This window comes from Gopherus flavomarginatus, chromosome 5, assembly GCF_025201925.1.
Source record: "Gopherus flavomarginatus isolate rGopFla2 chromosome 5, rGopFla2.mat.asm, whole genome shotgun sequence".
Lineage (NCBI taxonomy): Eukaryota > Metazoa > Chordata > Testudines > Testudinidae > Gopherus > Gopherus flavomarginatus.
The window spans coordinates 136,934,766-136,960,076 of record NC_066621.1 but is presented as its reverse complement, the minus strand read 5'-3'; the positions used below and the strand labels follow the sequence as shown (position 1 = coordinate 136,960,076).

At 40.0% G+C, this 25,311-nt stretch overlaps 1 protein-coding gene across 4 annotated transcripts in view; it reads left to right on the top strand.

The window, feature by feature from the left end:
- The window catches only part of BEGAIN (brain enriched guanylate kinase associated), a 242,757-nt gene extending 218,507 nt beyond the window's left edge, over positions 1–24,250 (top strand). For all 4 annotated transcript variants that reach the window (XM_050954144.1, XM_050954143.1, XM_050954141.1 and 1 more), the window contains 3 exons: positions 15,357–15,464; positions 19,244–19,327; positions 22,143–24,250. In XM_050954144.1, coding sequence (XP_050810101.1) covers positions 15,357–15,464; positions 19,244–19,327; positions 22,143–23,516 — 1,566 coding nt within the window. In that variant the 3' untranslated portion in view covers positions 23,517–24,250. The remainder of the gene's footprint in view (positions 1–15,356; positions 15,465–19,243; positions 19,328–22,142) is intronic.
- The last annotated feature ends 1,061 nt before the right edge of the window (positions 24,251–25,311 follow it).

The following is a 25,311-nucleotide window of genomic DNA, read 5'->3' as shown; positions in this document are numbered from 1 at the left end:
AAACTGAATTACTGCAGTGAATATTCAGTAAAATATACAAATCTAAACAATATTTTGCTTGATTATGGGCAAAATGTTAACACATACACTGCGTGTGTGGCCTTTAGGGAAGCATTGTGAATAGAATCGCTGTTAACTTAAAGAGTTACAATAAAAAGAGGTTTTATTTCTACCGCTAGAGTTTGTTCTTGTTCTGTTTAGATTGCAAGATATGCCCCCGGCCTCCCTGTTTCTTTTCTTTTCTTTTTTTTTCTCTCCTCTGTTTGTTTTTGCCAGTTAGCTAGGCTGTCCCATGATTCAAACAGAGCATTTCAAAGTTGTGCTGTGCTCAGACTGAGATCACGGTGCACCTGGATGGGAATTAGAGTGTGCACAAGTTTGAACGGAACTACTTTATTGCCCCTACACTTTTGGAAGGTACACAAATCCAGTGGGTGGAGCTTGTGAGAGAGCATACATATACTCTAGCAACAGACAATTCACTGAGTGATGACTGTTTTCCTTTAGATTTCACCTTGATAAGAGGGAGCTGTATTGGCAGAGTCTATAAAAAAAAGAAAATTAAATCTCCACAGAACACTGAAAATGTGACTGAATAGTCAACACAGAACAGATGAAGATGCACATTGTCTAGGAGACCTTCTCTCTCACTTTTGTGATTACAGTGAACACTGTATTGTAGTCTTGGGGCCAAATTTATAGTTAACAGTAATTAGGTGCAATTCCGTTGACCCAGAGGAGCTACACTCCCTTGCATTCATTAGCTCTGTGAAGTCCAGGGCATTACATCAGGGATAAATTCATCTCATGTTTATTCCACATATCCCACACATTTATTCTCTGTGCAAAAATAAATCCACCTCATTTGGACTGTAAGCTTTATTTCTTACACATTGAGTATTTATTTTGCATAATTATAGCTGCACCTAATTCTCCTAGAGGTCAATTGTTCAGTCTTCTGTCTTCATGTCAAAAGCCCCTATTGTATTACAGGGCTATCTGCCCCTCTGATCCCTCTGCAGTCTCTCTCAGCGCACCCCTTTAGGCCTATGTCTGTACCTTTCTCAGGTTGGAATCCCACAATTCTCCCACTCTTGGACCTAGTCCTGGGCTACTGTACCCTTTGGATCAACTGAGCTTGCACCTACTGTTCTTCCCTTCGGAAGCTTCTAAGCAGCAGCCCCTTAGCCCAAAGTATTGTTTAATCTTAGTAGTAGGAACAAAGCATAGCATAAGAGAAAAAAGATTTTAACAATAAACAGTCAATATGCAAGTCTTACTTACTTAAGGCTTACCATCCCCTTGTGCTGGACGCTTAGGAAAGCCTGCCTGCTCCAGATTCTCTAGCATGGTCTTTGTGCCTCATGTTTCCCATGAATATCTCCCAAACAACTACTTGACCTCTGGTTAGAGGGAGTCTTTAACTCTTTATTGTCCTTATCTTTTGGTTCCCATTCTCAGCAAAAGAAGCTGTGTAAGGTGACTGGAGCCAAAGAAGTAGATTCTTCACAGTTAATAGCTCAGGCATGGTCTCTTAACCCTTGAAGTGGTTACTGGGAGGTATTTTATCTGTAGCCATTAGCTGCCAACTGCCTGCATTAAACTAAACAAAAAAATGCATACAGTAAACGTCCCAATGACCCCATATAGCCATACAGTAACTATCCCGATAGTAAAGTCATATATTGTGTTCATAAAATATTACAGAGCAGCTCTTCCTAAGTCTTTCACATTCCCCGTGATTTTAATGGGAAACATGCTAAAAATGTACACGCGGTTTTGAAAGTGTAGCCTTTAGGGAACAGCTCGTCTGTCAGAGCTTTGTTCCTTCTTAACACACACAATAGCCAATAATGAAGGCCAAAAAAAGAATCCCATTTCCATTCCCCATCAAGTAAGTGATACTAGTCCTGCCAGCACGTGCAGGTTGCAGGGTACATATTACATGAAGGAAACATGGACTATATTTTTGGTCAGAGCTTGCGTATCTCTCTCCCGTGGTACATCTGCTTAGTGCAGGGGTCGGCAACCTTTCAGAAGTGGTGTGCCGAGTGTTCATTTATTCACTCTAATTTAAGGTTTCGCATGCCAGTCATACATTTTAACGTTTTTAGGTCTCTTTCTATAAGTCTATAATATATAACTAAACTATTGTTGTATGTAAAGTAAATAAGGATTTTAAAATGTTTAAGAAGCTTCATTTAAAATTAAATTAAAATGCAGCGCCCCCCTAGACTGGTGACCAGGACCCGGGCAGTGTGAGTGCCACTGAAAATCAGCTTGCGTGCCGCCTTTGGCTCACATGCCATAGGTTGCCTACCCCTGGCTTAGTGCTTTTTGTGGCTATTAGCAGGAATGCTGTTGATTTGCCTCAGTGGTCATTATGTGTATTATGTAGCATGCAGAGGCCTCAACTACCACAAGCAAAATGAGTAAAGGCTTATGTCAAGGCTTTTTCCCCCACTTTGAACTTTAGCGTCCAAAAGGTGGGGACCTGCATGATCACCTTTAAGCTTAATTACCAGCTTAAATTTGGTACGCTGCCACCAGCCAAAAATATAGTGTTTGTACACTTCTGTTCCCCCAGAACCTTCCCTGGGGAACCCAAGACCCAAACCTCTTGGCTCTTAAAACAAAGAGAAATTAACCATCCTCTCCTTTTCCCCCCAGACTTTCCCCTCCCTGAGTTGCCTTGGGAAGCTTCACACCAATCCAAACTTCTTGGATCTTAAAACAAGGAGGAATTAATCATCCCACCCTCCTTTTCCCCCACCAATCCTGGTGAGTTCAGACTCAATCCCTTGGATTTTAAAACAAGGAAAAAAATCAATCAGGTTCTTAAAAAAGAAAGCTTTTAATTAAAGAAAGAAAAAGAAAAAATATCTCTGTAAAATCAGATGGAAAATGCTTTACAGGGTATTCAAATTCATATAGACTAGAGGGACCTTCCCCCCCCCCAGCCTTAGATTCAAAGTTACAGCAAACAGAGGTAAAAATCCTTCCAGCAAAAGGAAAAGCATTCACAAGTTGAAAGAAAACAAACATAAGACTAATCCACCTTGTCTGGCTATACTTACAATTTTGAAACATGAAAGACTGATTCAGAAAGATTTGGAGAGTCTGGTTGTATGCCTTGTCCCTCTTTGTCCCAAGAGCTAACAACGAACAAAACAAACAACACAAACAAAAGACTTCCCTCCACTAAGATTTGAAAATATCTTGTCTCCCTATTGGTCCTCTGGTCAGGTGTCAGCCAGGTTTACTGAGCTTCTTAACCCTTTACAGGTAAAAGAGACATTAACCCTTAACTATCTGTTTATGACAGCTTACTTGTACTGCTACAAATTATATTGAGTTTAAGCAAGGGAGGGCTAACCTTAAAATCATTATGAGTGACTCTCTCATTGTCCTAATGAAGTAAGTTAGCTAGTCAGTACAGTGATATTTAGTTAGTACGTCGGTAGCTACAGAAAATTGTACTTATTCAGGATATGTAAACTGAACAAAGAAACTTCAAAACTGTGTTTAAAACTCCCTGAAAATGTTTCAAAAGCTCTATTAATATGAGTTGGGCAGCTGTGTAACCCCCTTGGCTGCCATTTTTATGATAATAGCAACAGAAAGTACACTTTGATGGTGTATATAAGAGCAGGAAGATCAGAACTACAATCAGACACATGGAGATTAGCAGGAGTTTTCTACAGCTCTTTTGGTTACCCTTGGACATCTGGTTTTCACAAGATGAACACACATACTAAAATGATATCTTTTTAAACCACAGAAAAAATACAGAGCTTATCTAAAAAGAGCTGCAGAAAACTCCTGCTGTTCCCTTTGTCTCTCATGTTTGATGTCCAGACTTGATAGAAGTCATCAAGCTGTTTCCAGCTTTATTTCATATTCATACTTTAAAGTATGAGGGCCCGATTCTCAGCTGCTGTAAACTAGTGTATTTCCATTATCTTTAATTGAGCTATGTCAAATTATACGAGCTGAGGCTCTTACCAAGATTTTTTTTAATCTATATTAGTAGGAATTATATTAGGTCCAGTTTTACATTAGATCAGGTGATCAGAAACTTTTTCATCCCACTGCTCTTTAACAATTGTTACCACCTGACAGAGTCTTTTCTGCACCTATAGTCTCAAAGAAAGAAGCCCAATAAGATACCAAGCCCAGAGAATTTAGCATTTGATTAGGGGAATTCTGGGTTGATTTATGTTTCCAAATAGAAATTATGTGAAACTCAATGGTTTTGTCTGGTTTCCACACCAGATAAAACACTGGCTATTTGTTTTCCTTTGAAAGTCTGAATGAAGCAGGATTTTATATGAATCTATGGACTTGTCTACACTGGAAAATTTGCATCATGTTAGAACACAAACCTGAGAATTGTGGCATGTAGCACAATATTCAACATGATTCAGTCCCTGTCTACACCGAGTGTTCTCATGCTTAACATTGTCCTCTTAAGAATTCAGGTTAGTCATGGCCATCTGAGTCCCTGTTTACATTGAGTATTTGCCACGGTGTTAGCTACCATGACGCTTAAGGCTGTGGTCTAACACAATGCGATCTCCCAGTGTAGTCAATCCCTTAAAGTCTAAGCATAACTCAATGATTGCAAAACCATGCAAACAAAAAAGGAAAAAAGAGTTCACACAAATTCCTGTGACCTGACTTTGCACAAACCCATAGTGAAATCTCTGCCCATTAAAATCAATGATAAAACATCCCTTGACTGCTGTCAGGCCAGGATTTCACCTAGTGCATCTACAATATATTTTGTCTGATGTAATGTTGTTTTTATAATCTTCCTGTGATTACTATATATACTCCCAATTCTCTGCTAATCCATCCCCCAATTCAGTGAGATGTTGGCAAATGCTTCCAGGATATTAGCATATTTATTACAATAAATTCACAGATTTCCATGCTCAGTCTGTATTTCAGGAAATGAAGCTATTGCTCTGTCACCTTATATCCTGCTAAAAGGATTCCTTATATAGAATTAAAATACAAAAATAGCAACTATTTAAAGAGGAGGTTTTAGTTGCTACAATCACTGTACTAAAATATAATACACAGCAGAGTGAGAAGGAAAGCCCATATTTTTCCATAAAAAACAGATGGCTGGACTGAGGATTATTTCGACAAAAAGGCTTATGAGTGAACTGTGGAAATACTGTAAGATCCTTTGAATATCACGTATAAAATCCCAGTGATCTCCCAAATTGATATCCCAGATTCCTCCTTCCACAGAAATTATATTGTGACATGCCCTGTGGGAGTGGCAAAAAGTATGAATGCCCCAGGTAGTGACTAGCTATGGGTGACCCTGTGCAATCCAATCCTCAATGAATGGCTGGATCAGATGACACCAGATTAGGACTCCTTGAAAAATTGATCATAATTTCCACAAAAATATGGACATTTTGTTGTTGCTGTTGAATGGTCCACTGGGAAGAGCAAGGGAATGGGAGGTAGGTATCCCAGTTCTGCACCAAGTCTCTGTGTGGTCTGAGAGAAGTCACTGAATCGCTCTGCATCGCGTTTCTGCTTCAGTAAAATGGGGATAATGGGACTTCCTCACTTTTGTCTGAGGTCCTAGGATGAAAGCACTAAGTTCTAAGTAACATTGTTATATTTATGGCTTAATCCTACTTCCATGAAGTCAATAAGAGTTTTGCAAACAACTTCAATGAGAGCAGGGCCAGATCCATAGAGCACATAAAAGGGAGAGGTTATTAATGCCAGCTGGCAAAGCATTTCCCTTTGTTAACCAACTGCTTGATTCTACAAACATTTGCCACCAGGCATAGTCCTTATTACTATAAATAGCCCCATTGACTGGTGGTAAATATATTCGAGATTGGGACTTTGAGGTCAAATCCAGGTCTGTAGAGGTGAAAGAACAGTAGGTTAATTTAATGCACTTCATATCCTTCTGTGGACTATTTAACATCTGAAACTAGGGAGTCACTGCCAAAGTTTGAAAATATTTAGGAGTGGAGGGTGGGAATGTGGCATTCAGTTATCGCCTACAAACGTACAACTACACTAAAAGTATTAGTGATTCATAGCCACGGAGGCAAAGTAAAACAATTCTATTGTTGTTTAACTGTGCTACCTAAAAATGACTTAACGTTAAAAAACATGATTGGAAATGTATTAATCAGTTTTAATTATTTAATGAAAGTAATGCTGCCATTTGTAAGTGAGTGCATCTAAATATCATGCAGTAAATAGAAAGGGCCCAATAATGTCACGCTATCTGGTATGGCTTACCCAAGAGTGCCAATCTCAGGTCAGAATGTCAGAAAACAGGGCAGACACTCCAAACTGCTGGTATATTCTATAATTAGATTTCACCAAGCCAGTAACAAATGTATGCTCCTGGATTACTGTATTACCATGGAGACACAGACAATCCTCAGAAGCTATCCAGCCCCTCTTTACTACCTAGACGAACTGGGCTTTGTGATGAAAGGTTATTAAAACCAAAAATCACCTCACATTAGGTTACTTCCAACCCCAAAGGGTCAGTCACTTGCCCCAGGTTAATAGATACTCTAGATCTGATACCAAAGACAACACTGACAGCCAATTTCTCTAGTAAACTAACTAAAGGTTTATTAACTAAGAAAAAGAAATTAAAGTTACTGAGAGGCTAATGCAGATAAAATACATTAACAGGTGAGTCAAAGTTTATAAATCCAATATGATAACAGAGATGTAGTGATTTGCTAGTTTTTCATAGGTCTCTCAGGGCTACCCAAAATAACCTTGGGAATCTCTGTCCACTTGCTCCGTATTCCACCCTGTCAGAATCCATCAGTCCAGAGATGCAGGATAATTCCCTTAAACCAGTATTTATAGATCCTGCTCACAGAAGACAATCTGAACAGTGTCTTTACCCACATGGGTTTTGATAAATAGCAACTGCAGATTGAGTCTGTGAATTTCCATTATTGAACACAACGACCTTTGCGCTGAAGTTAGCTTCTATTTCCTGGCATTCACAAGTAATTTATTTACAGTGATATACATAATGCAATTGCCTGCCAATACATTATAAGAAGGATAGATAAGTGAAGCAATACGAGTATCATTCATTAGTATTCATGAAGTTCTAACACCTGAATATGCGCACACTTTGATCTAGGATTATTTAATTACAGGAGCATACATAATGTAATGTGATAGCAGCCAACAGGTTTATAATCAGTGAAGGCAATGCCACTAACATTCCCTTTGAAGTGATCTAGCACATGCAACCTGCTAGACATCATCACAACTTAGACTCTCACCCATGTTCAGCCACAAACTTTTCCAAATAGAGGTCTTGTAGTTAGACTCTGAAGTCCATGTGGAGGCACCAAAGTGTGGGATTTTCAAAAGTGCCTAAGTGTCTTAAGAGTGAAAGACCCATTAACTTCAAAGTATAAGTAAATGTATTAGAGACTGGCCCTAAGCAAACTGATTGGTACTTACTTTTGAGAGACTGTTTTCACTTTCTAAACATTACTACAAATTATTTGCATGAACAGAGTGTTTTACTCCTATTAATAATTAGGCTGGAGACTTTCAAGACAAAAGGCAGTTAGGTGCTTAATTCCCCTTGAAAGTCAATTAAAGTTGAGATGCTTATCTGTCATCTGTGCCTCTGCAAATTTCCTCCTACAAAGACTCATTCTGTGTAAGTAAATCAGTGGTTACCCAATACCATCTCTATGTGCAATATAAAAGTAATTGAATATTAATAACACACAACAAGATTTATCAGGGTTCAACCTGTCAGCCTCTGGAAAAGCCAATCATAGATTGTTATGTAGTGGTGGCCAGCTCATTCTAACGTCTTACTGCCCAGACCCCAAGCTGTTTTTAAAAAAATTTACAAATGCTTCAAAGAAATCCACAACGATTGACCCAGATTAGCTAAGCACTAGGCTAAAGAGCAGGCTGTTGACCAGTTGCCTTTCTTCATCTCATTTTATGCAGGTAAAGTTTTAGCAAGCTTTGGACAGGCTCAATCACTGCTCAGGTTTGAGAGATGATAGAATGCCAGCACATATGAGGTTTGCAACATGATCCCCTTACGGGAACATCAAGAACAGGATTTTCATACCTGCCAAACTGAATGTGACATTTCCACAGGCCAGCCCTTTCATTTGCATCAATGAGACTGATTTCAAAGGGTCTGTGCACACCTCAGAGCTCTCCATGGATGGCAGGGAAGTCAGCAAATGATCTTGACTCTGAGGATGACAGAACTTTATTGGAGGAATTCCTCCAACTGCTGAAATTGTTGTCCTTCAAAGCACTGAAGTGGGTCTAAAAGTTAGTATCAAAGAGACAACCTTTTGGCTGACTTCACTTACTTTGAAGAACAATAGTGTGAGCCTTCACAGATCCACTGACAAACAATTAGAGTATTAAGTAGGTCATTTTGTTCATCTTGATACTCATTTATATTCTTAATCCGTTATGTTCTTGATGCCTGCTCAGTTATGCACATAAAAAAAACAGACGCAGATAGTCTAAATATGGTGGTCCTTATTCTAACCCACCAAATATAAATGGTTCATTAATCTGAAGACAAACCCAAATGCTATTTTGGTGGTTTTTATTTGCCACAATCATTTATGCACTGCATAGTGATGCTAGAAGCCAGATTTAGTGCTCAATGTTAGTTATGAGGTTGCCTTGCACATACTGTGAGCTGAGCTTTGACCTGAAGGGTCCTGCTTATTTATAACCTGAAGTGATTTCCAGTTCCTTTGTATTCTAAGGTCTCTGCTGTACAATGACTGACAGTTCTTTGTCTATTAAGGTTTGCTTTCCATTTACATAATGAACTGGCCACTTCATATTCTAGGAATAATATGGATGGGGTTTTCAAAAACCCTCAGAACTGATCTCTCTCTGCTCGCACTGCCTAATTAGGCTAATGGTGAGTGCTTTTGAAATTCCCACCACATATTGTAACAATCTATCAAACTGTAACAAGGATGTGGTATGTTGTACTTCTGCCTCACAAAATATATTTTCATACCTATTAAGACTCAAGGTCCAGAAATCTGGAGATTATATGCAAATGACTCAATGCCTTCATTTGCAAATTTGCATGTTTAATTATTATGTACTGCCTCATTTATGTACGTGACAGCAAATGTCCTAGATACCAGAATTTAAGTCTGACATGGCTGCACCATGAAATAAGCTTTAGAGACACAGGAAATGTGATGTTCCTGGCTGACTCTGCAATCCCTTTGGATTGGTTCCCTGATAACTCAGGCTGTTCTTCGAGGCTTTGCCCCTGATTGTTCCTTTTCCGGCACTGGGTGGAGGAGTGTGGTAAGATTGCTAGCCCTTGTACTGCCTGCTGCTTGCTCTGGATTGGAAAGGGGATCTGGCTGCATCTTGTCATCTGCTGGGGATGCTCTGGCTGGGCTGCCAGCTTCTAAGAGGCTCGAGTTCTGGCAGCTTCTTGCCCCTTGATTTCTGGTGGTGAGGGCTCTGGCTCCCCTGCTTGCTATCCCTTGGCTGGGGTGAGTCTCTGGCTGCTGACCCATCATTACTGGTCATAGGTTCCCATGGCCAGAACCCTGTCCTATGCTCCTCCAGGCATAGTTCTGAGTCTATGGCCATGGGTGGTTTAGGAGACTATCAGTTAGAACCCTCCTAGTTGGGATCTCAGGCAGCAACCATAGAAATCCTGCCTAGAACAGCCCTTACCTAGGGTATCTCCAAATCAGGAGATTGATGCTCCTGGTCAGGAGCAGAGGAATTAAGAACTGAGAATGGGAACCTGCAGGCCATGACAGGAGATTGACCAGTTCCATACTTTGATGAATGATTTTTATTTATTTGGATTTTAAACTATTTTTATTTTTTAAAAAATGCCTATGCACGACTCTAGGCACTTTAGCACCTTAGCTAATTATACAATGTGATGAACTCAGCCAGTCAGAAATCTACAGAAACTCATTTCCACCCCTTTATTGTTATGGAAAGCCCTCTCAAAAACCCTATGGAACAGGTGTATTTTGTAGCACGCCAACAGGGGTACCAAATTCTGTCTGTTTTCGACCAAGAAGAAGCAAGCTCCAGAGTCTCTGCACCCTCACCAGGAATGGCCTGCCAGCTACCCATTCCCTTTTATAATAAAAGGTATGCAACTTGAACACCACTGCTGACTGTAGCAGTGGCCTTATGGCACAGGGAGACCATCCCTAAGCCATTTTAGGACTTTATAGGTCATAACCAACATCATAACTTCTACCCAGACACCAATAGGCAGCCAGTGCAGGTCCCAGAGCACTGGTGTCATGTTCTCAGTGAAGTGTCCTGCTCAATAAACAACCCACTGAGTTCTGCATCAGCTTGAGCCTCCAAATGGTTTCAAGGAATAGACCCATGAGAGTGCAGTTCAATAGGATATGCTTGATATAACTATGATGTGATTGGAAAAACAGAGACTTGGTGGAGTAACTCACATGACTGGAGCACTGTCATGGCATTTTCAGGAAGGAGAAGTGGGGGAGAAAAGGTGGAGGAGTTGCACTGTATGTAAGAGAGCAGTATGATTGCTCAGAGCTCCAATATGAAACTGGAGAAAAGCCTGCTGAGAGTCTTTGGGCTAGAGTAAATAACCCAAAGTTTAGAGTCGCTTTCCCCAAGTTTAGAGTTGAAAGCATCACTATAAGATGAATAGAAAGCTGACTAGATCGTCGGGCTGAATGAATAGTGATCAATGGCTCAATGTCGAGTTGGCAGCTGGTATCAACCGGAGTGCCCCAAGGGTCAGTCCTAGTTTTGATCAACATCTTCATTAATGATCTGGATGATGGGATGGATTGCACCCTCAGCAAGTTGGCAGATGATACTAAGCTGGGGGAAGAGGTAGATATGCTGGAGCAGGGGTCGGCAACCTTTCAGAAGTGCTGTGCTGAGTCTTCATTTATTTACTCTAATTTACGGTTTCGCATGCCAGTAATACATTTTAATGTTTTTAGAAGGTCTCTTTCTATAAGTCTATAATATATAATAACTAAACTATTGTTGTATGTAAAGTAAATAAGGTTTTAAAATGTTTAAGAAGCTTCATTTAAAATTAAATTAAAATGCAGAACCCCCTGGACTGGTGGCCAGAACCTGGGCAGTGTGAGTGCCACTGAAAATCAGCTTGCGTGCCGCCTTCAGCACGCGTGTCATAGGTTGCCTACTCCAATGCTGGAGGGTAGGAATAAGGTCCAGAGTGACCTAGACAAAGTGGAGGATTGGGCCAAAAGAAATCTGATGAGGTTCAACAAGGACAAGTGCAGAGTCCTGCACTTAGGATGGAACAATCGCATGCATTGCTATGGGCTGGGGATCAACTGGCTAAGCAGCAGTTCTGCAGAAAAGGACCTGGGGATTACAGTGAACAAGAAGCTGGATATGAGTCGACAGTGTGCTCTTGTTGCCAAGAATGCTAACTGCTTATTGGGCTGCATTAGTAGGAGCATTGCCAGCAGATCGAGGGAAGTGATTATTCCCCTCTATTCAGCGCTGGTGAGGTCACATCAGGAGTATTGCATCCAGTTTTGGGCTCCCACTACAGAAAGGATGTGGACAAATTGGAGAGTCCGGCAGAGGGCAAAGAAAATAATTAGCGATCTGGGGCACATGACTTATGAGGAGAGGCTGAGGGAACTGGATTTATTTAGTCTGCAGAAGAGAAGAGTGAGGGGGGATTTGATAGCAGCAAATACCTGAAGGGGGATTCCAAAGAGGATGGAGCTAGGCTGTTCTCAGTGGTGGCAGATGACAGAACAAGGAGCAATGATCTCAAGTTGCAGTGGGGGAGATCTAGGTTGGATATTAGGAAAAACTATTTCACTAGGAAGGTGGTGCAGCACTGGAATGGGTTACCTAGAGAGGTAGTGGAATCCTTAGAGATTTTTAACACCCTGACTGGGATGAGTTGGTTGGGGTGGGTCCTTCTTTGAGCAGGGGTTGGATTAGATGACGTCTTGAGGTCTCTTCCAACCCTAATCCTCTGTGATTCAATGAAGGGCCTGGATACCAGTGGCAAGGTCCACATCTGAAAGGAAAAGTCACAATCTCTTAACTAGATTCAGTGGTAAAAAGCTGATTGCGTTACTGCTGCACTATGATCATCAAACAGCAGCTGGGGGTCTGAAATCACCACTGAGTTGCAACCTGCCATAACAGATAGTGGACATACTCCCTCAGGGATTGATAATACCTCTGCCGTATCTTCCAGTGGCATCACTTCTGTCTTGTCAGGACTGAGCTTCAACCAGCTTGTTTTTATTCATGCCCCAAGCACAGCTGGATGCTGGCTGAGGCACTGAACTGCATTGTCCAAGTCAGGATTTGGTGTCATCTGCATACGCAAACACAGCACCCCACACCTCTTCGCTAACCCTGATACTTTGTTGTGTTGATATTTTGGACCAAATTCCCTTTTAGTGTAAGCACCATTGACTTCAACAGAGCTGTGCCAATTGACATCAGCAGAGAATTTGTCTCTATCTCTCTGCCTCAGAACTGCTGACATTAATAATGTCATTTCTAATTATGAGAAATCTATGCAACTTTTTTAATAAATCAGTCACATTTGGGGAGACACCAAGGCTGAAAAATGTCGAAGTGACAAGCTATCAGTAACTAAATTAAAATGGAAACATTATTCAACCTTATTCAGTATTATTCAATGTAGTGGAAGGTATTGCTGCCGGACCACTTTAATCTGCCAGTCCTTTTCATATGCAGCCATCGATATAGGATATAAATTCTAGTTTGTCCAAAACCTTCCAACATTGGAAAATAGAATGGGGCCCAATTCAGTTCTATTGCACAGAAGTAACAACTACTGAATTAAGAGAGACTGAGAGCAAATGGAAACTCAACTGGTTGAGAATTCATCAGCTGCAAGCGATATTTAGTGCACTGTGTCTGTCGTATACTGGAATATCTTAAAAATTAAATCTGCATACAATAGACCTTGGGTAAAATTTTCAAAAGCACCTAAGTGACTTAGAAGCCTAAGGCCAGATTTTCAAAGGTATTAGATGCCTAAAAATGCAGATCGGCACCTATTATGATTTTCAAAAATGCCAAAGCAGATTAGGCACTTTACTCCCATTGATTTTCTGGTCAGATTTGCAAGTTCCACCAGATGCCTAATGCATCTTTAGATACCTAAATGCCTTTGAAAATCTAGCCCTGAAGTGACTAAGGGCCAGATCCGTAAAGGTACCTGGTGGGATTCACAAAAGCACCTAGGCACCAAGCTTCCATTGAGCTAGGCACCTAAATATCTTTAAAAATATATCCCTTAGGAGCCTGCGTCTAACAGAAAGGCAGTGGGACTCAGGCTTCCACATGCCTTAGTCTCTTTTGAAAAATAAGGAGCTTTTTAGCCTTTGGCTTTTCCACTGCATGATGTACAAGCCATCACCAACACTGACACTAGTTGCCAGTCTGACTGGCTATCTGCTCGGCGAGGCCAAGGCCAGAATGGTCATGGAGACTGAACTACCCTTTTACCCATAAATGGTAATTCCAGGTTAGGGTGATGGGACAGTCTGAAAAAGCCGACAGTCTGGAGAATCTTGGACTCTCGTTGCCTGTCCTGTCCCGTTTTGTCGATAAGAAGGGAGCTTCAGTCAGCCTGACACTTTTTAAAACAAGCACCAAGTTCCCTTAAATGATTTTAGAATGTGCTTTTCTTTGAAGAGCTGCTTAGTATGTGAAGTTCACCACTTTCTGCTTTCATAATCTCTTTTTATTGTAGCCGCCTGCTCCACTACCAGATAATTAACCTTGATATTTGTTCGGTGCCCTCAGGACACCTAACTCCCACTGCTGTCAATTATCAGACAAAGCTGAGCCTGTAGTGATGGAAGACTTTTCCTTGACTCTGTCACACTGATACACATGGCACTTGGGAAATTTAACTATCTAATACAGTTTGCTTGTTGGAGAAGATCCTTCACAAGTTTTTAAAAGAAGTAGGCCAGTGGTTATCTTGCCCAGTATTCTGATTTGCTGTGTGGCTTTTTAAAAAAGATCTTACCAGATAATTGCTGTGAGCAGCATTTTGGTGAAGGAGTAGTGTCCCCAACCCAACATCTCAGGTTTGTCTTGCATGTTTCTCTCAGACAGCTATGCTGAAGGGATCACGATGAAAGAGCTAACTTACTGTGATTGGGATCTCTCACCCCAGAGCTTTGAGAGCCTAACACAGCAGTCCTTACACAGGCAAAGCTCACTTTGAAGTCAATTTTGTCTGAGTTAGAGCCTGATTCATAGTCTATTGAAGTCAATGGAAAGCCTCCCCGCCCAGCTCCACAGACTTGTGCTAACAAGGCTCACTCTAGTGAGCTAGAAATAGCTGTATAGATGTTGTGGCTTGGGGTGGAGTTTGGGCTCTGAAGTCTGGAGGTGGGGTGATGGGCTTCAGAGCCCCAGGGGCGGCTCCAGGCCGCAGCACGCCAAGCTCGTGCTTGGGGCGGCAAGCCACTGGGGACACTCTGCCGGTTGCCGCGAGGGTGGCAGGCAGGCTGCCTTCGACGGCTTGCCTGCAGAGGGTCCGCTGGTCCCGCGGCTTCAGTGGACCTCCCGCAGGTGACACAATAGGTTACAGGCCAGTTACACCTTATCTTGTGTGCTGATTTGTTTTCAACATAAAATGTTGCTATAAACATGGGTATCCTTGCAATGTAATCAGACCAGTGGGAAGAAAAGAAAGTGGGGAGGAAAAAGTTCAAATCATTTCAAATTTTTTTCCTCTTACTCTTATCCCAATCACAGTAAGTTAGCTCTTTCATTGTGATCCATTCTCCACTCATCAGGCAAATGAACTTTAGAAACAAACAACCTGATTTGTCTCTCTCTGGGACTTCCTAGAAAAGTAAATGGTCCTGCTATTTTCTGTGACTATTTGCTTCTCCTGCTTGGTGACGATGGAAGCAAAGGATGTGATTGGAACATTTTTTTGGAGAATTTTTTAGAGTGAAAGCCAGGGTTAATCCACCTCTCCAGGTTGGAAACCACAGTGCAACCTATGGATACTAGAGGATGATCAGTCCAGATAGTCTTTCATTTGCCATTTCATTCCATTGTCTATTTGTTTTTCTGAATACATTTGGCCTTCATATTTACACAGCAGATCACCTAGTGCGCTGAGTGAAAGTAGCAGCTTATCTAGAAGCAGATAGGGAACATACTTGATTTAGGTTGTGCATCCCTCTGGCTTTGAAAATGGCATCATGCTATGAGTATTTTTCAGGAATTCTATCATAGTGGAAAAAAATACTGACCAATCCATTTTTTATACACAGGGTCAACATTACGAAGAGGAAAAAAGGGCTTTAAGCCACGAAATAATAGCACTCAATAATCATTTAATAGAAGCCAAGGTGACAATAGATAAGTTATCAGAAGATAATGTAAGTATTTAATTATGGATACTTCTTAAGATTGTGTGTGAAAGTGAATTAGGCAAAACATTTTATATGTAATTATAGAATCATTACCTATTATTTACAGTAAATTTGACTTGTCAATCCTAGGATCAGAAATGTTACTGTTTAGAATTTCTTTCACTGAATAATTTTAGCTTTTCTTATACTTCAATTACTGTGTTGCTGTGACTGTTCCTTAGGGTTTTTCCTCTATTGAAAAAATTGTAAGGATTTAGGGACACTAGATTTAAACATAGCTATAATGCAGTTTTCTAAATACTTTTAAAAGGTGTTATTCTGCTATTGGGTTATATGTAAGATTCTGTGGCGGTCACTGAGCAGACTGATGGAAGCATATGTCCCTAGGTACTGTATGGTGAACGTCCTGCATTGCACATAAGTGTCAAAGAGAATTCTACAGATGATTACGGTTCCAATATATGCCCCTAAAATGTTACTACCTTTCATTTGATCTTTTCATCTCACAAAGAGGATCAGATCAGCCAATCCTTACTCATTGGAATGGCACTCCTAGCATTAGTAAGCACTATTTGCATGAGGAATGGTTGCAGGACTGACCCACCTTAGCCCCAGAATTTAGATTTTCCCCTGCTAGCTCATGGTGTGGTGTTGTATCTATCTCTGTATGAAATGAAACATGGAATATCCTTTGCAACTGTTATGCATCTCATTCAATATTGATGAAAATTATGCATTTTGAAACTGGCAAAAAAGCTCATGAAATCGTTCTCCTGTACAAACTTCAAAGGATGTGGCAGAGAGGGACAGATTGTATGTGTTTAGTTCATTATAATCCCACTCTCCAGATGGAGATATTAAGAAAAATACTTATGCTAGAGAAGACATTATAGTCTTGTTAGGACATTCTTGCATGGTCCCATATGTATATTTATAAACCCTTAATCATATTTGAGAGTATCTTATTCCACAAATAGCCCCACTGAGTTTAATAGGACCACTCATACAAGTAACATCTTACTAATGGGAGCAAGGAGTTCAAAATCTGGTCCTTAATTTGTACCACAATAAGGGTGTCAGAAAAATGGAATACATTTGTTATTCCCACTATTCTAATACCTGTAATTAAGAGGACCCTATAAGTACAATAGGCTTAATTCGGGTTACAAGTATACTGATGATGTAACTATGGTGTAATTCCACTGAAGTCAATGGAATTTTTCCAGATTTACACTAGTATAAATTAAATTGGGTAAACATCTGCCCACAGTTATACCCCTGCAACTCCACTGACATCCATGGGATTGCATGAGAGCAGGATTTGATCCCACATGTGAACCAATCGCAGTTTTCAATTGTGGTGGTTTCAAATAGTAAATTGGATTGAACTAGAATATGGAGCATCCTCCAAGAAGCTGTTGTTGTTGTTATCACTATTCTTATTCAGTATTTGTATTGCATCAGAGCCTAGGGGCCCCAGGCAAGACTGAGGCCTATACTCATCTCCTCATACCCCAGAGTGAGTCATGTTGGGCAAAATCCTGCCCTCTGGTAATGGAGCTGCATTGGCGAACCTGAGGGGTGAATTTGGTCCAATGTACTTTGCTCAAGAACTACCACATAAATCTTCCATATTATACATAATTGTTAACTAGAGAAGCTGTTGAGCAACAGACCCTTATGAGACAAAAAGCATATCCTTGTCCTGCTGATATTTCTTAAATGGATGGTATTTTCCCCCCACACTATGGGGGATCACAGTATCTTAAATTCAGAAAATATGGGACGGAATATGAGACGCCCTATGATGTCACTTACTGATTATTGCTCTACCTGCTGCACTCTTGGCTGGTTTCCATCCAGAATTATATTGTTTTCAAAGAGATGATTGATCCCAGTCAGGTAGTGTATCCCGTCATGTTGGGGATAAGATACATCCACTACATTCAACTAATGTGATTTTCTACATACATTTTTTAAAGATGTTTAATATTAAAAAAAAAGGCTCAAAAATTTGTTCTACACTTTCCGTGGCCATGTCTTCACAGACAGTGGAGCAGCCAGTCTGGAAATGAGGGATGAGACATAGGAACGATTTCATTCTTGAGTGCCAAATTGTGCCATTAGGAATCTAAAGTAGCTGTCTTTGGTTTTATATTGTGCAGCAATGTGCTGGACATACGATATGTATGTAAAATATGCCAGAACCACATGCACATGCAACAGAGATTTTGTTTTTAAATTAAATGTTTAGATTCCTACTGTTTGCATCTGTTTTCCAGAGTCAGGGTCTGAGTCACTAACATCAAATTAAAAACAGAATTACCTGGTAACCGTTGTTTACTTTATATATATATAGTCTTCGTATTTGAGGCAGAGAGTGAGAGGTATATAGAAAGCCTAATAAAATAAAATAAAATAAAGCATCATAGTTTGGAAACATTGTTTAAGGGCATTGGAATCAGCAGATGTAGATCCAACCAGACCGGAGAAAATCTACTTCTGTCTTTCCCACATTCATAGCAAGGTGATCCCAGGAGATTCTTGTGGGACTGATTCTGCATATTAGCTATATTTTCTCAAAAGTGGTATTCAGAAAAGAGACTTTTCCCCCTTGTTCTTTTATAGAAAATTGACATGTTGTTTTTTAAGAGAATAAATAGAATGGAGAAGTCGACGTGCAATGAAATTACAGAATTAGCACCCAGGGAAAAAAATGAAGCTATTTTAATCACAAACACATTTTCTCTATAAACATTATAAAATGTTTACAAGTTTTGCATGGCCTGGTCTCTGTAACACCATTCTGTGACACATCTGTGCACAACTATAGGGCTTACTTCTGAAAATAAGCTTCATCAGTAATGGCACCTTAACAGTGGAACATTGTGTAAGTTGTATATCAGTGGCCCTATAGATGCTGCATCAGAGAATAGTCATGTGTGCTAAAATAGTACAAAGCAAGACTGAATATGGAGTTAAGCACAGATTTCTGTTCTGGATTCCCCCACTAAACAGGCTGCAGGAGCCAATCAGCACAGAAAGAACATAACTAACCCATTGATTTATCTTTCTTCAGTGTGAAATCCTCTTGCTACTTCCTGATTCATTAAGTGTAGTGCAGAATGCAACTATATTGCAAATATCTTAAGTCTCATTGCAAGTCATAGTATTTGATGTTGCCAAATGAGGCATTTTGGGATATCTTTAGTGAACCAAGAAGTACCCAGGGGAATTCACACAGGGAAGAAAGAGACAAAAAAATTTTTAAAAATAATGTTAAAACAATTTCTATGATGAATTCCCCCCCCCCCCAACCTGATGAGACTATTTCAGGTATCTCTAAAATGGGATCTAAGTGATTTGGGGAATATTCAGTACAGAATATTTATGCTTAAGTCAAATTTCCTTTTTATTATGGAGTTCACCTTTATTATAGTATTCAGTTTCTCAGGCATGCTTACTATGTAATGCTGCATTCCCCATGGTAAGTATTCACCCAATACTCTAAGTTGCAGACTGATGTTTTTTAACTAATACTGTTTAAAACTTCTCTTTCTGGTTCCTTCTTCCATCCCCCTCCCCCTCCTCCCTTCCTTCGATAACCGGTAGAGCAACATTTCAGGAGCATGTACGAAAAATAGAAACCTAATGAATTAGAAAAATCAAATGTGCTCTGCATTTTCCCAGCGTAAAACATACAAAGTTTGCCCAGAAATGGGAGGAAGAATCAAAGCCTTAGGTTAGTTGCAAGCCATAAAAATCAGGCTTTTTTTGTTTTTTAGGAGCTCTATAGAAAGGACTGCAATTTAGCTGCTCAGCTGCTCCAGTGCAGCAAGAATTACGACAGGGCACATAAGCTTTCTGAGGTAATGTGATCAAACTCAATGAATATACAAAGAAATAATGTTTCTTGGAAAACAGAATATTCATGCGTGATCAATCCGAAAACCTGTTTGCCTTTAAAGCTCTGATTTTTTTCTCCTTTAAGAAACAGAAAGGGGTGTATATATCTGTTGGTTTTCTGTACAGCTGAGCATGGGTGCTGGATCTAGGCGTGCTGGAGGCACAGCAGCACCCACTGGCTTGAAGTGGTTTCCATTATATCCAGGGTTTAGTTTTGTTCAATGGCTCTCAGCACCCCCACTATACAACTTGTTCCAACACCACGGCAGCTGAGGGAATTGTTAACAAAATCCAAGCTTAAGATGAAACTTGATATTTTCTTTTTCAAAAGCCCTGGTATAGTTTGGAATGGGCCTGTATCGATCTTGCGCAAAAGGAAAAATTTTAGAATAATCAAAGCACTAAGAATGTTCAGGCCAGTAAAATGATAAAGAAAAAATGAGATCCTGCAGGCATCAAGGTGTCTTTTCAGGATCAATTTTCCCCATCAAGCTATTTCCCAGCACATACAAGTACATTCCAAAAATCAATTTTAAAACAAGCTAATGGGAAAGGACATCTTTTTCTAAGGCAACCAGAAAACCCTCTTTGATTTCCAGAGTGCAAACTTTGGTTAAATTAGACTTATCCCTAAATCTTCCAAGGAGCAGAAGTTTGAGAAGCTGACCCTTTCAAGTTCAGGCAAATGGTTTAAAAAAATCATAATTAGGGCTGTATTTGTGTCATGGCATGGTACAAATCATAGCAAAACATAAGGAAAAAACCATGAACATGTAGCCACATGTCCACAACCTAAGGTGAAGTCCTGGCCCCACTCACTAAAGTCAATGACACTGTCATTGGCTTCAATGGCGACAGGATTTCACTCCGGGTTTCTAAATCATCTCATGACCTCTGAGACACTTTCGGCCTGATCCTACTCTCACTGAGATCAATGGGATTTAACAGGAGCTGGGTCAGGCCCTTACCTGTCTATTCTTCATTCTTATGGATGGGAATCTCAATGCAGGAGATTGGTCTTTTCCTAAACCAACTTTTGGAACTGTCTTACACTGGGCAGCATCTCCAAGATGTATGTTTATATGGCAGAAGTTATTGTTACTAACACACCAATTTCTTCCAGCAGTTTCATTAGCACGGGGCTCTCAAATTGCCTCATTTTTTGCAGTTTTTTGATAGACTAGTGCAAAACTAAATATTAAATGTATTAACTATTTCAATATCAGTATAATGCTGAGAGATACTAAATACATCTGGTAACTGAGGCTGTCTGGTCAATAAGGATGATGGTTTACTGGAACAGAGGCAGAGCTTCCAAATGTCCTGATCCTGCAAATGATTGTAGCTGAGAGCAATGTGGTAAGCACTGTACACGATCCCAAGCATTTCCAGGACTGGGCCCTAGGTAGACTCAACACTGACTGAAAAGTATCCAGGGTGATGTGTTGTGGTGGAGGCTTTGTTGGTTGGTTAGTTGGATTTTTGTTTGGTTTTCCCCCCTAATTTCCAAAAGCTCTGTCATCTGTTCAGCTGAAGAGGCAAATATTCCATTTATCACTGCAAGCATTTATTACTCAGCAACTCAGTATATTGTGAGGAACAATTATTTCTTTAAAAAGATTAAATAAGTGGATGCATTGCAAAACATCGAATATCTTGACAAATCCATGAACAGGCCATTTTAGATGACACAAGAATGGGAGCTCTGGTATGGCATATCGCTAACATGAGATCAATACCATTTTAGTAATTCCAGCCCCAGTGAGTGATAGCCAAAAAGGGGTCGATAGTTCTTTTCCTTAAAATACTTCAGGATATAAATATATATATATAATGCATAAAACAGATCAAACAGTAGTGTAATTATTGCAATATGTTCTCACAAAAATGGTACCTATCCAGGATAGTAGTTTCACTCTAAATAATCTGTTTCTTTTGCAATAGTAACCACATCTTTATGATGATTTACATGATCTTATTTTCCAACTTGTTCTTTCAATCTTTGTTGCATCTGTAGTTACTATTACTAATATTTCTATCTGCCAGAGTATCAGCAATATTACATACCTTATTTCAAATGGAGGACACATGGATTAAATTAACAACATATGAATTAACTTAACATGGAAGGTGTATAGATTAAAAAGGACTGTCCTCTTACACCAAACTAACAGGCTTGCCATTTCACATCACGTCATATTTTGAATGCCTTAAGGTCTCTGGGTTAAACCAAGTATAAAAGCTCACAAGCGAAGCTGGAAAATGAGGAACCGTATGTTATACAATGTGGAATCCACAGTGCTCACCCTTAAAAACTTTTGCCATAGAATAATAGGGATGCTTACTTCAATATTTGCAGTACCCCTTATGCTACTGTAGGAAATACAGCTATTTATTTAGTAGCAACCTTATTTAGTGATATAATGCAACTGGTAAGCTTTTAAGAGTGACCACTGTATAACTGATATAAAGGAGCAGAATAATTTGATTTCTGGTATTTAGTCATGGTTGTAAAAAAGCATAGTAATAGTGACGGGTGAATCTCAAAAGGTTCAGTGTTTGGGGGTCATGTAAGAATCCAAGGGCTAGATTCTCAGTTGGTATAAATTGGCACAGCTCATGGACCTCAATGGAGCTGGAATGATTTACACCTTGAACACGCTGAAATAAATAATACTGTCTGGTTCACTCATTCATCTGTGTTCCATAAGTGTAGCTAGACACCATTAATGACTTTCTTCCTATTTTCCTTCCCCTTACCACTTCTCTATGTTACAGCTGCCATCTGACTTCCAGGAGAGAGTCAGCCTCCATCTGGAAAAGCATGGATGCAGCCTTTCTGTACCCTTGTGTCACGCATCATTTGCTGATAACATACCAACGTGCGTCATCGCTAAGGTACTGGAGAAACCAGACCCAAACAGCTTGTCTTCACATTTGTCAAGTACAACTGCAAGGGATCACTCTTTTCAAGACTCTGGTGGCAAACTTGGCCAAAGGCCCCAATACAAGTCTGACATCTACTGCAGTGACACTGCCCTTTATTGCCCTGAGGAGAGGAGGAGGGAGAGGAGACAAAGTGTTGATATGCAAGTGAAAGATGTGGGGTTTTTGAGGTCCCAGAACTCTACTGACAGCACTGTAGAAGAAGATGGCTTCCATTCTAGCTTCTCTCATGAAGCCTTCCCAGAATATGTTACCTCTTTACCAACCTCGAGCTCCTACTCCAGTTTCAGCGTTACCTCTGAGGAAAAAGAGAATGCCCAGGCCAGCACTCTGACAGCCTCCCAGCAAGCAATCTACCTGGGCAGCAGAGATGAAATATTTGAAAGAAAGTCATGTTCTAGTTATGAACATCAGGGAAGTCCTAGGTTTGGCAAGTCAAAGTCCGTACAGCAAATGGAACTTGCTGATAACAATGAGAACTCTCCCACTTTTACTAGGACTCTGCCACCTTATGCTAATGAGCCTTTTCATTTCTCAGCCATAACAACGCAGCAGGCATTGGCAACTCAGAAAATGCGTAACGACTGCATGAGCACCCATCTTTCAGAAGAAGACTTACCCGGGAGGTGGAGGCAGCTGAGTGTAGAGGACATTGGTACATATTCTTACAGGAACGCTGGCAGACTATCACCCTGTAGCTTTTCGGAGCAGTACTATAGCAGCCCTATAAAAAAAGCAGAAAGCCGAACAAGCCCCATCTATGCTGGTTACAAAGGAGATAGGTTCTCAGAAGGAGAAGATATCTGTCAAAATAGACTTGTGGATTCTTGCTTCCTCAGAACAGACAGTGGCCTAAACATTGACATCAGCACTAGTTGTAAACAGGATAAGTTGCCCTCTTACAAAACAAAAGAACCAAGAGACCAAAAAAATGACAGGATCACAATGCAGTTGTGCAGTAGCAAAAATATTGAGAGTAGCCCAGCGTTGAAAAGAGAATATGTTGATGTAAGCCCAAACAGCTCAGCAGAATCCCTCAATCAGAGTTCAATGGAGGCTTCAGAGATCCATCAGTCTTCCATGGAGCAAGGAAGCCATTCAAGCCTTCACAGCAAACAACAGCAGTTTCAACGGACTGGGAGCACTGGTTTGAGTCGGAAGGACAGTCTTACAAAAGCACAATTATATGGAACCCTTCTAAATTAAATAGCTTCCAAAACTGCAATAAGAAAAAACAAACAACATTTGATATTTCTTTTGAACGACAGGGTTCTAAGAAACAGGATTATTATAAATTATATATTCATAATGGTACTTTATGTTTAAAACAACAATCTGTACAAAAACATTACACAGCACTTTTCACACAACATCCTTTCCATCTGGAAGACCACCCTTTCTCCCCTTTTATAAACCTGAAATATTTTTATAAACAAATGGTATTTATTAGATTATCCTTAATCTAAGCTATTTGAGCAGCAACCTTTTTCCTTCAAGTAGGTTTCTTATTTATTTTTGTGCATGAGGCCATCAGTGCCTGTACTCTTGGAGGAAGAGGGTAAAATCATCATTGTGATGACAAAAATCAAATCAATTCAATAAGATACCATCAACTCTGTGTTATGTGAAGCTGAAATGTATGAGAATGGTGAATTTAAAGAAGTATATTTTTAAATGAGAACAGAAATGAACCCTAAGTTCTTTCATACAAATGTATTTGAGTGAAAAATGTACACACAAAGTAATACAAATATTTTGTTCTTTTATTCCATTGTGTTTCTGCTTTCCTACTTTCCCTTGTATACTACCTCAAAGTAATTGAGGGTTTCTTGGTCACATATTTTCTGTAGGCTTGCATTTATATTGTCTAAAATGCATGAATTGTCATAATTAGTACTGTATTTTGCATTACTTAATAAAAGACACCAGTGGAAATATTTTGATTTTGTCCTCTTTAAAATACGGTATATCCTGGGGGATGCAATTATTCACAATTGTTCTCTGTGGGATCAATCCTGAAAGGGGTTCCTATTAAATTGAGTGGGAGTTAAAGGCACACAGCACCCTGCGGGGTTTACTCAACACCTTCCACTATCAGAGAATCAGGCCCTATTTAACCCTCATGAAGGAAAATCTCCAGATAATATAGAGTCCAATAAATGTATGGCTCACCAATTGCTTTTGTGGTGCTTTCTCTGTGTTTGCCTTTTTTAATTATCAGACTGAAAATCTCAGGCACAGATGAGTTATTCCACAAAATAGGGATGACTGTAGCAAGGGTGATTTCATTATGAGCAGCGGAAAATGGCCTGAAAGAGGACAAGACAAAACAGCTGTATTATCTAAAACCCAGTGACATATGTTCCCAAAAACAGTTAGTTCACCATCACTGCAGGCTGCTAAGCTCACTAAGATGCTAGCGAGGGCCAGTGGTGAAATAATTCAGAGACCAAAACAGCATTAAAAGATAGGTCTTAAATTGGCAAAATACAGTTTCATGATTAAGATACAGCCAGTTACACAGAGTTCTTCCAAACTGACCACGCCCAAATACAATTTGGAAGAGGAAGTTTAACCTGGGGATTTCAGACATGTAATTTAATCTTGTTCAAATATACACTTGTGTCGCCCTCAGTTGGCTTCAGTGGGAGAGGAATGTACACGCTGAAGAGGAGAATTTGGTCCTTAATATCCAATTGAATTGTACAAATAGGATTTGATGGACAGTGTAGTGTGCACTGGTAATGAGCACTGTAATTAGTGGTGAAGAACAACCCCCTCTTCAAACACCTACTTCAGTCACTTACGACTTTCTTAAACCAATTCCTTTGGGCATGGCATGTTCCATGACTGGACGCAACCCAAGGGTAATATTTTTTTCTTGTGTGGTTCAGTATTTTTCAGAGAGAGAAACATTTAAAGCTATACAATAAAATCCTGGCTCATTGAAGTTAATGGGAGTTTTGCCATTGACTTCAGTGGAGCCAGGATTTCACTCATA